Source organism: Leptonotus elevatus, chromosome 17, assembly GCF_054856555.1.
Source record: "Leptonotus elevatus isolate MCC_2025b chromosome 17, RoL_Lele_1.0, whole genome shotgun sequence".
Taxonomy (NCBI): Eukaryota; Metazoa; Chordata; class Actinopteri; order Syngnathiformes; family Syngnathidae; genus Leptonotus; species Leptonotus elevatus.
The window spans coordinates 12,481,002-12,493,954 of NC_141255.1; the positions used below are offsets into that span (position 1 = coordinate 12,481,002).

The window sequence follows — 12,953 nt, forward strand, 5'->3', positions numbered from 1 at the left end:
ATTAAACGTCACAAATATATCATTTGACGTGAATAACATGGCACAGAAAAAAAAGACCTTTTAACCACAGTATAGTTGTAAAACTCCTCTTTGTGTACCTGTATACTGCCATCTGGTGGCCATTGCGTGTACATCAGAAGGCGCTGTACAATGAATACTGTACATGAAATTGTGATTCACGCACTGCTTTACTCACATTTTCAAATATTGTAATACAATACTGTCTCATGCGTTTTTTCATAGCAAAAAAAGTATTTTTTGGTGGTGTTTTTCAGTGGGCAGGAACGAATGAATGCGTTGCCATTCATTTCAATGAGCAAAGCTGATGCGAGTTACCGTGCGTGCGCGTTCACAGAACTAATTAAACTTTCAGAACAAAGCACAACTGTACAATAGAAAGAGTCTAAAATAATCTGGTAACAAGATTGTTTTTCTCTCTATAATTTTAAAGACAAGACGGGAAAATAGTACATGACGACATGAGTGGCAAAAGCCCTGTTTGGAGACGTGAGGAGATTACTCAAATATATTCTTATCATGGCATGTGAACGTGTGCCATACTTAAGGCGTGCCGCGCACATTTTTCTTGTTGTTGATAAGGTGGAGAATGATGGAGATGGAGCGTAATTGTCCCTCATTTAGCCTAAACAGCCCCCCTCTAATATAAACCCGCCCTGGACGCGCGGCTACAAAAAGCCTGCATGCCGCATTTACAGACACCACATCGCCGTGCCTGACAACACAACACAACGCTGTCACGCTGCGCCGCATACTTAAAAGCTGAACGCGGTAAGTGCTTTACATGACATCGAAACCATATTTTCCATATCATGCTATAAAAATGCTAAATTGACCTATAGTCAGAATTGTATGAGGTAGGCCTACAAGGTTGCAGTATTTAAAAAAAAAGTCATCAATTATTCTAGGAAAAGTCATACATTTCACAAAAAGACTGATTATTTTATAAAGGATTTTAATTCTAAGAATTTTACATGGGAAAACAGCTAAACGAAAAAGTTATACATTTTCAAAAGACAAAATTCATAAGGAAAAGGGCCTACATTTTTAAAAGAAAAAAAGTCAAATTTTATAAGAAAAAAAGTCGTCTTCTTTTTTTTTTACAAGGATAGTTAACCACAAAGGAGAAGTACGCAAATTATTAAGAAAAGTGTTAAGAATTTAACATAGGGAAAACAGTTAAAAGTGCTAACATTCCAAGGAAAAATGGAAAACTCTCCAAGGAAAAAGTCCTTCTATGAGGTCAGTTGCAGTATGACGAGCAAATTATTTGACTAAAAATAGTTTCAAAATGATGGAACCAAATTAAAATATTTCTGAAAACAAAGTTGCAACATTGTGAGAATAAACATTTTATGATAAACTAAAAACACTTCATGGGATTACGTATGTTATGAGTACATTTTCCATTACGAGAACTAAACAGATGATGCAGTTTTTAGTTAGTTAAATTGGACTTTTTACTTTTATTTCAACAAAATGTTTTCAATCATAGTTTGGATTTGGTTGCTTCGAGTGAATTATTTCTAAAAACACATTCTCTACCTCCTGTGTGCATTTTAGATGCATTGTTCCAGATGTGTGCTGTCCTTGTTGGCTTTGTACCTGTTCCTGGAAGTTGCGGTTGGAAGACACAGGACCAGAAAGGTAGCTCATCACCGATTGTGGACTGCTATGATGGCCCTCCAATATCTTGGTATTGTCTGGTGATGTGTCTCTCTCTCTCTCTCTCTCTCTCTCTCTCGTCACCTCAGGAAGTCAGCGCGGTGGAACAGGAACAGGAGCAGGAACAGAGGGCAGGCTGGGACGTCTCCGTTGTGCACGATCCGCGTCCGACGGCAGTCTTCCATGCTCACCACAATCAACACACGATCAACCAAAGGAGGTACACGGGAAAAAAAAAAGTTTTTTTTTTCAAAGTCCCATTATCCATTTGCTAATGTTAGCAAACAAATCACCGTGCAGATTAATTAAAAATTTGCAAGAGGACGAGAATTAAAATCTACGTGAGGAAAAAAAGTGGACTCTTGCGAGCCTCAAGTGTTGCTTTTGTTTTTGCAGGAGGAAAGCGAAGGTGGCTCCTGTGGATTCCATTGGCAGCTCGCTGATGTTGGCTTTCAGGAAAGCGAAGGTGTTAGTTACAAAATCAACTCAGAATTAACAAGCGGTCGATTGCTTTTGAATAACGAGAACCTTTTGTTGTTGTAGGATTAACCTGATGACTGACAAGAGGACGCTGGCCATATTTTATGTGAATTATTCATGTCGGTGGTTACGGACTGGCTCCCTAGTGGCTAATGAGAGCATTGCAAGTGTTCACCCCCCTCCCCTCCTTTTTTGAAATACTGACCACTACTGTTATGTTTCCAAAGACTTTTATTTTCTTAAACTACAATTAAAGAAAACAATATTGAACTGCAGAAAATATAGATTTTTGCATTGGCTTTCACATATGTACATTTGTCAAAGAGAATATGTACAGCCCCCCATTCGCAAACATAAGCAAAAATTGCCTAAAACATCCAACACATTCCCCAACAGGAGGAAAACGAGGCTTGAACAAACCTAACAATAAACATGAGCAACATGAGCAACGTCATACAACCATTTATGAGATGAGGAGCCTGCGGGTTCTTTTGCAATTGAAAATGGAAAAACAAAAAGGCCATTCCTAAGCGCTTTGTCGTGAATGTATTTCCCCGACCCCCATTCCGAAAAGTGCAAGTCTTCAATTGTCTTGGGTGCTAATCACAAAAAGGATTTTTGCCACGATTTATTTTGGTGGTGGGAAAAAAAAAGAAGCCAATTGTGGAAAAACAACTATTACTTATAATGTGGGGATTACGGAAAAGGGGACTTTTATCTGGTGTTAAAACAAAAAAAAACTTTTTTTAGCTAATCATTAGGCAGATTTTCTGTTGTGTACTTTAAAGTGACATTTGGTATCAGTGTCCTTCACACTGACCACTACCACCCCCTCCAAAAAACAAAATGTTGCTTGAAGTCATTCAATCAATACAAAGAAACAAAAAAAAAAAAAATCTAATTTCACAATTTTTAGGAGGGTGGTAAGAAAAACAAAAATGAATTCTTAAAATTCAATTGTGCCTCAGACACAAAACGAGAGGGATTAAATAACGCTGATTGTCAAAAGAAATAATCCGACTGTGGTTAAATGTTCGGCTGTCGGCATCTGTGTGGGGGGCAACGAAAACTTCCTTTTACGCTTTTTTAAGTGTCTTTTTTGTGCCCCGAGCGCCTGGAGTGCATGCACTTGTGGCAGTAGAAGATGTCGGGGACGTTGGACTTCTTGATCTTGACGCAGGACAAGTGCACCCAAATGGCGCACTGGTTGCACTCGATCATCGGCCGCCCGGCGAACGGCTTGCCGCAGTAGCACGTGATCAGGTCCCACGAATCGTCACCTGAAACGCGCACACGCAATTTTGCACGTGAGGGAGGGCTACATCCAAAGTTGGAACATCAATAAACGTGACTTTTACTAGCACAGGAGAAAGAGAAAAAAACATCCTGGGGTAGAAGCACAGCCCCACTTTCGACCCACCTGACTCCACCATGATGTCTTCGTCGGCGATCCAGGTCTCGCCCTCGCTGGAACTCATCTCGGCGTCCCCGGCGGCCTCGTTGGGCGGCGTTTTGTCATGGGCGGCGTGCGGCGCGGCGCCCTCGCGCAGGGGCCGCCACTCGGAGTCGCTGTGCGGCTGCGTGGGCAGTGGCGGCGGCGAGCTCTTGAGCTTCTTGACTTTAGGCTGCTTGGAGTTTTTGCTGCGCTTGATGCGCGGCCGTTTCTCGCCCTCGCTGCTGCCGCTGTCGGCCGCCGCCAGCGACAGCCTCTTGAGCTTTTTGTCCTTTTTGCGCTCTGCCTTGGCGCCGGTCACTTGGCTCTCGTACAGAGAGTCCTTCAGGCGCATCTTGTCCAGCAAAGCGCTATCCGGGTGCATGCTTTTGCCCTGGTTGGCGCGCGCTTTTTGGACAAACGTGTGGATGGTGTGGATGTCCGGGCTGCCGTCCGCCCACGTGCTGCTCACGCCGCCGCCATCCGCCGACGAACTGTGGGCGGAGCTGGACGACGTCGGGGACCACGAGCTTTCCTACAAGGCAGGAATGATGCATTTTGTTGGTAAACGATCAACTGAAGCTGCACCTGAAATGTGTTTACTGGGCTACCGCAAATGTTCTGTAATTTGACTTTCTTGATTTTAAAGCTTGAATATTGGCATCAATAATAATAATAAATCGGATTTATATAGCACTTCTCTATCTAATCAGATACTCAAAAAACGCTTTACAATAGAACAAATACATTATTCATGCACTTACACATCCACACTGTGGTGGCGGTAAGCTTCTTAAGTAGCCACAGCTGCCCTGGGGCGAGGTTGCCAGTGTGCGTCTACGGCCCCTCCGACCTTCCATACACCAAATGAGATTAGCACTGGAGGCAATGTGTGTGAAGTGCCTTGCCCAAGGGCACGACGACACATGATTTGGGGAGAGAGCGGGAATCGAACAGCCGACCTTCTGGTTACTGAACGACTGTCACGGTATCACTTATCTTAACTCAAATAATAAAATAACCTTTGTGATCTACATCAGCAACATATAGTGACAGGCAGAACAGCTGATACTTGGATAGCAACGAATACCAGTAGCGTAAACACTTTCAAACTATGCAAGACCAAAGCTAGCTTGGAACATTTTGCAGCCATCTTTCTCAAGGAGCTTCTTCGCCTGCCAGCAATCATTGAAAGGCGCCACTGAAAAGTGAGCTGCTATTATTCATGAATATTGAAGGTATGTGAAAATCGAAGCGGACCTCTTTGGGACTGGGGATGTAACCAGCATAAGCCAGGACAAAACTGCAGAACTTGTTGAAGTCCTCCACAGTCCTTCTCTTCCTCTCTGGGGGCTACACACAATAAACAATTAGTCCAAAGTTGTTTTTTGACAACAAATGCGTTTTCAGTCCAGTTGGGGTACTTACCAAAGGTTCGGTTTTGCACGTCAAACGTGAATCTGTAGACAGAGAAAGACATGAAGTAGTAACATGACAAGACTTCGCATGACAGTCAAACAAAATGCTGAGTCCAGTTTAATGGAATGAGGACTTCAACCTGAGCGCAGCAAGCATTTTGAAAATCTGATGATTGTTTCTGTGGAAATGTGGCTTTTGTGGTTGGGAAACTTTTCGTTGTGTTTCTGAGTTTATTTGTTTTGGAGTTTGTTTTTCTTTTTTAAGACGCCTTTGGAGTGTTCATTCCATATATTTTGAAAATTCCACAAAGACTTTTACTGTTTGTTATTATAAATAATAAGCCCAATTCCTCATTTATTTGTCGAAATGCATCCCCTCCCCAGGGCCGTAGATTTGGAACGTGAGCCAAGCTAACTAACGCTAGCATTAGCCGCTAAACAGCTCAATAGCTTAATGGGGGATTAATAAGTGATACATGCACCCCAACAAAAAATAACGAATCAGTCGTTAACAACTTGCTTACCAATCAACACAACGGCGGCGACGAACAAATGCCTTGATTGCGCGGTAGTAAACCACAACGTGAACGTCTGAAGTGTACGTTTAATGCAGAAAAGGACCCTGGTTGGTTGGCCGGGCAACTTGCACCGTTTGAATTGTCTTTTTACTAAGCGGTGGACATTAACCCACATTCCCGCCACTGCGAGTGGACCGACATAGCATTCCCATTCCACGTTCATTCGATCCCGATTAAAGTCATTAAAACGGCCGGTGGCAAAACGTCAAAGGATGGTAAAGTTGACTTAGCCGTTAGCGGCTAACGTGCTAATCACGCCGGAGCTCGTGAAAGGCGTCTCAATGTCGCTCGTCAACTTGATTTTGGAGTTATTATTCGACTTAGATTTGCTTTGTTTTAGGAGGGAAACAGTGTCAACTCGGACAGACATGACGCACAATTTTAATCCCATATGCGCGTTGAGCATCGTAGGCTAGCTCGGCGGGGTTCCCAAGACCAACAGAACGCCGCGTTAAAATACAAAAAGCAACCACCACCATCAAAAATGATAGGATCGATATCTAATATGAGGGCACTTAATTGCATTATTTGCTCGCAAACTTTGCGCTAGTTGTCGCGAAAATGGAGAATTGTGACATACGCAAGAGAACGTAACGGCGACGCTAGCCGCCGGGCTTTCAAAAGCTTAATTTCCCCTCAGCAAACGTGCGAAAGCCCACGCAAAGCAAAGCGGCTTGCTTTGTCGAACCCTCATCAATGCCACAAAACATACCTTGGTGATCGGACATTATGTCAAGCATTGTCCCCTCGACGAGCAGGCCTTATGGTCCGAGAAACGGATCCAGCAGCGAGCGAGCTAGCCGGAGCAGGGCGGCCGTCGCGCTCACTTCTCCCGGCGTGACTTCGCCCAAACTGTCAGAAAACTGCTGGAACACCGATGCAAGAAAAAATGCCAAATTCTTCAACAACTAAAAGAGTTGAAAAGGATCATTCTTCACTGTGTACTGCTTGGTCCAGGTGTCGCCACGCTATGGGCACGAGCGAGAAAAAGCACTTTTTCTGTCACTCGTACCATTTCGCTGCATTTAAAATCCGTGCCGCCACCGTATAGCTCGGCTGTAAAACATCGTTCAGTTCAAGCCGGTGGCAGTTAACCCGCTCTGTGAACTTCTCCGATATAGAAAAATTGTGTGTATATTTGATCTTTCGTAGTTGGGCAACACGACAGCCATGGAGGATTGCCCACAGGTCTACGCGCGGTAGAAGCTTGTAGAGTCCATCGACTGAATGGTTCGCCCCCAGAGGATTATGGGTAATGATGTTCGACTGGGTGGCGAACCGACCAAAAATCCACGTAGTTAAACTACATTTCCCGTGGAACACTGGGACCGAGAGTTCCCATCGCTGATGCGATTTCACCAGGCTACGTCACGACATATTTTTGAACAAACACGGCTATGTATATACATTTGTGAGCTGATATACTGAAGGGCCGCACATAAATAATGTTGCGTAGGTCAGGCTGCCACTTTGAGCTCTTTGGTGTCGAGAATATACCACTGTCGTAGGCGTATGCTAATTAGCTTTAGCATTTGTAGCACCATGTTGCATGATTTGCTACAAGGAATGGATCCAGGAGGCTTTCTCATCATACAAGGTACCTGGGACTTAACTTCCCTTAGAGTGACATTTAAAAAAAAAAAACTAACGAAACCTGTACTTAATCAAAGATTCTTGTAGTTGTTCGGGTCGACGTCTTCTATGGAGCTTCATCAAGGCTGCATTGAACAGGTTGTCAACATGCTGTAGACATCTTACTGACTGCTGAGGCATGAATTAATGCTGTGAATTTTAGGACGGAAACAGTCCATGTCCTCAGCTTTGAAGTCAGTGAGGATGAGCTAAAGGATGGCCTGAATGGATCACCCATTGAAAGGTATTTAATTAAACAACCCAAAGGTTCAGTTGGAATCATCATATCATCAAGGTTCAAAGTGGATTTTTATGGCTGTTGTTTCAGGCTCCATTTTCACAACGCTTACAATGACCCCCTGGGCTGGACCGGCCGCGCCGCCTTCACGGTGGACCAGTTCTGCGTGGAGAGAATCACGCTGCTCCTCAAGCAGTCCTCACAAGTCAAGCCGGCCATTTTAGCCATCGACTCGCTCTCGTGGATCCTGAGACACGTCAGCCCAACTGCAGTTTGCAGGACTCTCCAACTGCTTAAAAATGGTGATCTGTAATTGGTTTGTTTCCCAAATAAATCACAAATTGTTTTTGCGAGATGCTCTGACGCCTCAGTTCAAACTTGTGTGACTTCAGCGCAAGAGGTGGAAAATGGCTGTAATAACTGTGAACTTTTTGTACATCAGGGGGATCTGTGGGAAACGTCATCGGTCTCCTCCATTCCGACATGCACCCGCGAGGTACGGTGGGCAGCCTTTGCCACTTGGCCACGTCGCTCGTCACCGTGGCGGAGGGACTGAGAGGAGAACACGCGAAGATAACCAAGCGCTTAAAGTCAGGAAAAGTTTTGCAAGATGTAAGTATTAAATATGTGGTTAAGACTGAAAAAAATAAGAAAAAGAAAGAAAGAACAAAGTATTTGTTGATGCGTAGGATGAAGCGTTCTCCATCAAAGATGACCTGACGGTGGTTGGACAGAGCAAGCCGAGCCGGGCTGAGCCGCAAGAACAGAGGGTATCGTTGAACTTATTACAAATTGTTCATAATTCATATCCAACTTTGTACTTGTAATATTAATTTCATACTACCCACTTTTTTGGGTAAATGCACAAAAAAAAGTCTTCATATTGCACCTTTTCCCCCCCGCCCTCATTAGTTCTTCAATTTCAAGTTCCACTGGAATCGATGGCAGATTTTTCTGATAAACATTAAAATCAACTGTTGAAATATATTTACAATGTGTTCAAAAAATATATGTTTCAAAGTGGTTGCAGTGAGTATTTAGGGTATTTTAAGGTTCATTCCTCCTCCTTCATTCAATCTCATTCCTCGAACGTTTTACTTTTGCAATTAGCTATGATTTTAGCATAACATGGAAAAATGAATTGAAATGATTTAGAAATACAAATGAAATCTTATTTGGGGTTCTTGCAGGCAGACCCAACAGCAAATTTGACATTCAACCTCCACTTGTCTGACAGCCAGCGTGAGGCCAAGGAGAAGCTAGCGCTGCCCTTTGTCTTCAGTAAAGAGAAGTAAAAGACACTCAAATCTTTTGTCATATTTGCGTTTGCTCTGCGTTGACTCTTTGCTTTTGTTTTTGTGTCATAGGAAAGCAGCTCTTCTCCACACCGGTTCAGGGAGAATCGTGTACGAACCCGACGCGAACGACGACTATGACCAGGAGGATCCTGACGACGATCTTGATGTGTGATCATCTTGTTTCCTTTTAATAGCGCAAACTATATGTTTTTAATGTCTTTAAATTCATTGTTCAATATGAAATGTAACAATGAATAAACAAGAAACTGAAAATAAAGACGTGTCTAGTGGTGGTCTCTCTACCTGTATCTTGAATTCAACAAAGGCTAGGATCTATGTTCCGTATATGTACATGGTGGGCTGAATGTATTTTGACACATTCACAGATTTTATCCTGGCATCTTTTACTCCCTGACCTTCCTCACTCTAACCTTTTTACTTTTGCTGTGTTTCTTTGCTTCCTGCCTTCTCTCAGTACTTGTGTGAAACTGCTTTAGAAGAAACTTATTTTTTCTCCACTCTAATGATTTGCCATTACCTGTAAATTTTAAGTTTTATAAAGTGTAAACCTATTTTTTGGCCCACTCCGATGAAGTAAGTAGGTCAGTGATTCCTGACCATTGATTTGTGTGACACATGATACATTTTTACTTACTTGTTCATCTAACTATGCAGGTGACCGGCAGATAGCAATAAATGCTCTTCCACTAAATGACAAGAGGTCCAATGAATCTGTTGCCATTAATACAAAAGAGTTACAGTACTTTTTTGAGTAAATTAAGTAGTTCTGTAGAGATAATTTATCTTGGATCTATTATGACAAGATTTGAAGGTAGGAAAATCATTATATTACTACAGTACAATAAATCTGGTCTTCACTACAGCAGCCAGGCCTCTGGCGATAAACTAAACAGGGCCAAATTGAAGTTGGTGAGTAAACTGATGTACTATTTCAGTACATTATTTCGTTTTTGTGAGACTTTCCCAATGTGAAATAACTTGGCTGAGTTAAATATTGACTGAAACGATGGAACAATTGAATGAAGTGGACGCATCGCTGTCCACGTCTGTTTATTTTTCTTCCACGTGGACGTGCTGCGCGCGACCCAGAGCGAGAGAGAGAGAGAGAGAGAGAGAGAGTCCCTTCCGGAAGTGACGTCACGTCGCCAATGGCGGCTCACAGTTTCATTCCGGATTTCCAGTGGACTACAAACTGATTTTACCCCCACAAGTTGAACTCTGTGGGAGTTTTTTTTCGTAAAGAACAACTTCGGACGCCGCGCACAGCGAAGCCAAACCGAGCTAGCGTTGGAATACGAGGCACCCGGCGACCGATCGGCTTATTTTGGAGCCGGGTTCAAGGTGGTCACCCTGTCGAGCGAGCTAGCGGGAGCTAACGCCGCTTAGCTCAACGAGGTCCAAAACAGCAGCAGACCGTCCGAGTTCGATCGCGTTCACCTACTATGCCAATCTGCTCCATTTAATGCTCATCGTGCCACAAGCGTGCAGATCGAGGTACCCACTCCTTTGCCGGCAAATCGCTCGATTGGCGGCTAATGCCGACTGTGACTGTCTCCCGCAGTTCTTCCGCCGACTGCTGACTTGTCGTGGCCCGTCAACATGCTGAAGACCCGCCAGTGTTTACTCGGCATCCGCACTTTCCTCGGTGTCACGTCCAGAATATGGGGCTTCTTTATGTACATCCTCAGGAAGCACCTGCGAACGGTAAACCTTGCACGCTGGTGAGGCTCACCTGAACGACACGACAGAGACATGCCTGTCAATACTGTAATTTAATTCCAACTGGACTCTTTTGGTTGTTTTCAAGACGTTTGACCCCTTCTGTATCTTATGCTTACAGGCTGTCTCCTAGCTTGAGTGTACTGTATATACTAACAATTTTGCTAATACTTGGACGTTGAGATGACGGCTACGGCCGATTTCTCGCCATATGATGTTATTTGCTTGAAGCTGTGTTGTAAAAAGTCCTAGACTGCACTCTCCCAAAATAAGCACTTATTTTGCATGTGATTATAACTTAATTCTATTGCATGTTTGAATAGCAACAAACGGGTTCACAGTTTTAGAAGAGCCACGTCTTTTCTGTGACTTCCATATTGTGCCTACGATGGTGACTGTTTATTTTTTGCTTTGCAGATCATCCAATATCAGACTGTGCGATACGACACGTTGCCTCTGTCGCCAATCTCCAGAAACAGACTAAGTGAGTACACGCTCCGCTAACAGGCCAGCTAGCACACGTCCGTAAGCGTAACGGCGGCCTCTTGTTTTCCCCCTCCAGATGGAGTCAAGAGGAAGATTCTGGTGCTGGACCTAGATGAGACCCTGATCCACTCTCACCACGACGGGGTCCTGGGACCCACGGTGAGGCCGGGAACGCCACCCGACTTCATCCTCAAAGTAAGAGCGTCGCATTACGATCGGGCATGTTTTTGCCTCGGCGCGTCTGACTTTGGTTTTGGCCTTTCCGCGCAGGTCGTTATTGACAAGCACCCGGTGCGATTCTTCGTACATAAAAGGCCGCATGTGGACTTCTTTTTAGAAGTGGTACGTGTCGTAGCTCGTGTTGTGCATGTGTGTCGCTGTGGACATAATGTAACGTGTCACGTGCAGGTGAGCCAGTGGTACGAGCTGGTGGTGTTCACAGCCAGCATGGAGATCTACGGCTCGGCAGTGGCCGACAAGTTGGACAACAATAGGAACATCCTCAGACGCAGATACTACCGACAGGTAGGACGCAAAGGCCAATAAAACAGGCTCATGTGAACGCAAGGCTGGGTTAGTCAAAATCAATAATTTCACATTATGCTGAATAAAAAAATTCTCTCGTCTTTTCTGTCAGCATTGTACATTGGATCTAGGTAGTTATATCAAAGACCTGTCGGTAGTACACGACGACCTATCCAGTATTGTCATCCTCGACAATTCGCCCGGTGCTTATCGAAGCCATCCAGGTAACGAAACCATCCCGGTCTTCCGGTGTGAAATCGAAGTGTAAAAGTAAGCCAATCGCTCTGTTCTCCAGACAATGCAATACCCATAAAGTCCTGGTTCAGTGACCCCAGTGACACAGCACTTCTTAACTTGCTGCCTATGCTGGATGCGTTAAGGTTTGTCTGTGTGGTTTTTTTAAATGACTAAAAAGTCATATCCTCAAGTTATCATCACACCAACAATGTTATTTGTTTTAGGTTTACCGCCGATGTCCGCTCCGTCCTCAGTCGAAACCTCCACCAGCATCGGCTCTGGTGATTGGCCGAATGGAGAGATTCAGTCAAAAGATGACCCGCCGGCGCCCCCTCGTCAAAGGGGAGGGTTAGGATGAACACTTTGCGTGCCAGGTTTTTAGCCCCACCACAATTTTAGTTCTATATTTGAGCCCCCGCTCCGACCCCAGCAAAACAAGGAAATGGATAATCTCCGACACCTTTCTAAACTTTTTTTTTCTTCCCTTGCTGATGATGAAATGAAGTCAACAATTTTATGTCACATTTTCATAATTCACCAATCAAATACGCTTTTGGACGCGGCTTTTTTAAAAGGATACAACTTTTTTTCCCTTTTTTTTTTTGCTTGCAAGACACATCTCACCCTTGGATAGTTTTTTTTCAGGGTTTTTAAATAAACAAGACTGAAAATCACAAGATTAAAACATATGGCTTGTACCCATTCTATGAACTGCTGTGCCCTCTTTTCTATGTCTGTCACCATGAAATAACGTTTCACTCAGCTCATGGAAATGCAGTTGCACTTGATTTGTGCCCTCCCCCTTGTTTTTCTTGTATTAGATTGACAGCCCTCCCTGTACTGTATGGATCTGAGAGCCTTTCAAAATGCCTTCTGAACATGTCCAGGCTCCGAAGCCGTTTCTTTATTGGCTCTGTCTTACTAATAAAAAACAAAACACTTGTCAGTATCAGTTGGAAGCACTGGTAGTTTTTGTCCTCATTGAGCATCAACTATCCTCTTGGAAAAGAAATGGTCCCCATCCGAAAGCCTTCATTTACTTTACTAATAGTGACGTTTTCAGTGTAACATGCCATAGCAGTGTAAGAAGAAGTGAGAAATAACTTCATATTTTCCCACCTTTATTAAGCCAAGTCCAAAGGTGCTAAAAGTTTCCAAACAAAATACTAAACAACTTAAAAACGGATACATTTGTTGCTAGGGCCT

At 43.7% G+C, this 12,953-nt stretch overlaps 3 protein-coding genes and 1 long non-coding RNA gene across 6 annotated transcripts; 3 read left to right on the forward strand and 1 right to left on the reverse strand.

Moving 5' to 3' along the window:
• The first annotated feature begins 679 nt into the window (after positions 1-679).
• LOC147159973 (uncharacterized) lies at positions 680-2,608 on the forward strand. Its single transcript, XR_015090505.1, has 5 exons — positions 680-789; positions 1,582-1,665; positions 1,773-1,903; positions 2,080-2,149; positions 2,227-2,608. It is a non-coding gene; the product is annotated as an uncharacterized LOC147159973 (long non-coding RNA).
• phf23b (PHD finger protein 23b) lies at positions 2,377-6,814 on the reverse strand. 3 transcript variants are annotated; one of them, XM_086059234.1, is made up of 5 exons: positions 6,304-6,814; positions 5,024-5,055; positions 4,856-4,948; positions 3,584-4,130; positions 2,377-3,443 (listed from the first exon to the last, which is right to left on the reverse strand). In XM_086059234.1, exons 1-5 carry the CDS (start codon positions 6,329-6,331, stop codon positions 3,250-3,252), a joined length of 894 nt encoding a protein of 297 aa, XP_085915360.1. In that variant the 5' UTR covers positions 6,332-6,814; the 3' UTR covers positions 2,377-3,249. The 3 variants fall into 3 exon arrangements, with proteins under 3 accessions (XP_085915360.1, XP_085915359.1, XP_085915361.1); XM_086059233.1 differs by lacking the exon at positions 6,304-6,814 and adding an exon at positions 5,538-6,268; XM_086059235.1 differs by lacking the exons at positions 4,856-4,948; positions 5,024-5,055; positions 6,304-6,814 and adding an exon at positions 4,360-4,840.
• Positions 6,815-6,887: 73 nt separating this feature from the next.
• elp5 (elongator acetyltransferase complex subunit 5) lies at positions 6,888-9,030 on the forward strand. The gene is made up of 8 exons (XM_086059237.1): positions 6,888-7,188; positions 7,262-7,322; positions 7,387-7,467; positions 7,552-7,763; positions 7,904-8,073; positions 8,151-8,231; positions 8,652-8,752; positions 8,829-9,030. The coding sequence occupies exons 1-8, from the start codon at positions 7,104-7,106 to the stop codon at positions 8,929-8,931; spliced, it is 894 nt and encodes a 297-aa protein (XP_085915363.1). The 5' UTR covers positions 6,888-7,103; the 3' UTR covers positions 8,932-9,030.
• An 870-nt stretch (positions 9,031-9,900) lies between these two features.
• Positions 9,901-12,699, forward strand: LOC147159976 (CTD nuclear envelope phosphatase 1A). The gene is made up of 9 exons (XM_086059527.1): positions 9,901-10,274; positions 10,342-10,484; positions 10,917-10,983; positions 11,062-11,180; positions 11,256-11,327; positions 11,394-11,510; positions 11,623-11,734; positions 11,806-11,890; positions 11,972-12,699. Exons 2-9 carry the CDS (start codon positions 10,380-10,382, stop codon positions 12,030-12,032), a joined length of 738 nt encoding a protein of 245 aa, XP_085915653.1. The 5' UTR covers positions 9,901-10,274; positions 10,342-10,379; the 3' UTR covers positions 12,033-12,699.
• The last annotated feature ends 254 nt before the right edge of the window (positions 12,700-12,953 follow it).

Bases quoted from the DNA above. Each gene is read 5' to 3' on its own strand.
- phf23b (XM_086059233.1), bottom strand. From the start codon at position 5,754: ATGAACGTGGAATGGGAATGCTATGTCGGTCCACTCGCAGTGGCGGGA. The intron at 4,949-5,023 runs GTAAGTACCCCA...TATTGTGTGTAG, and splicing joins CGTGCAAAACCGAACCTTTG to CCCCCAGAGAGGAAGAGAAG. The intron at 4,131-4,855 runs GTCCGCTTCGAT...CCTGCCTTGTAG, and splicing joins ACATCCCCAGTCCCAAAGAG to GAAAGCTCGTGGTCCCCGAC.
- elp5 (XM_086059237.1), top strand. From the start codon at position 7,104: ATGCTAATTAGCTTTAGCATTTGTAGCACCATGTTGCATGATTTGCTA. The intron at 7,468-7,551 runs GTATTTAATTAA...CTGTTGTTTCAG, and splicing joins AATGGATCACCCATTGAAAG to GCTCCATTTTCACAACGCTT. The intron at 8,074-8,150 runs GTAAGTATTAAA...GTTGATGCGTAG, and splicing joins CAGGAAAAGTTTTGCAAGAT to GATGAAGCGTTCTCCATCAA.
- LOC147159976 (XM_086059527.1), top strand. From the start codon at position 10,380: ATGCTGAAGACCCGCCAGTGTTTACTCGGCATCCGCACTTTCCTCGGT. The intron at 11,511-11,622 runs GTAGGACGCAAA...CTTTTCTGTCAG, and splicing joins GACGCAGATACTACCGACAG to CATTGTACATTGGATCTAGG. The intron at 11,735-11,805 runs GTAACGAAACCA...TCTGTTCTCCAG, and splicing joins TGCTTATCGAAGCCATCCAG to ACAATGCAATACCCATAAAG.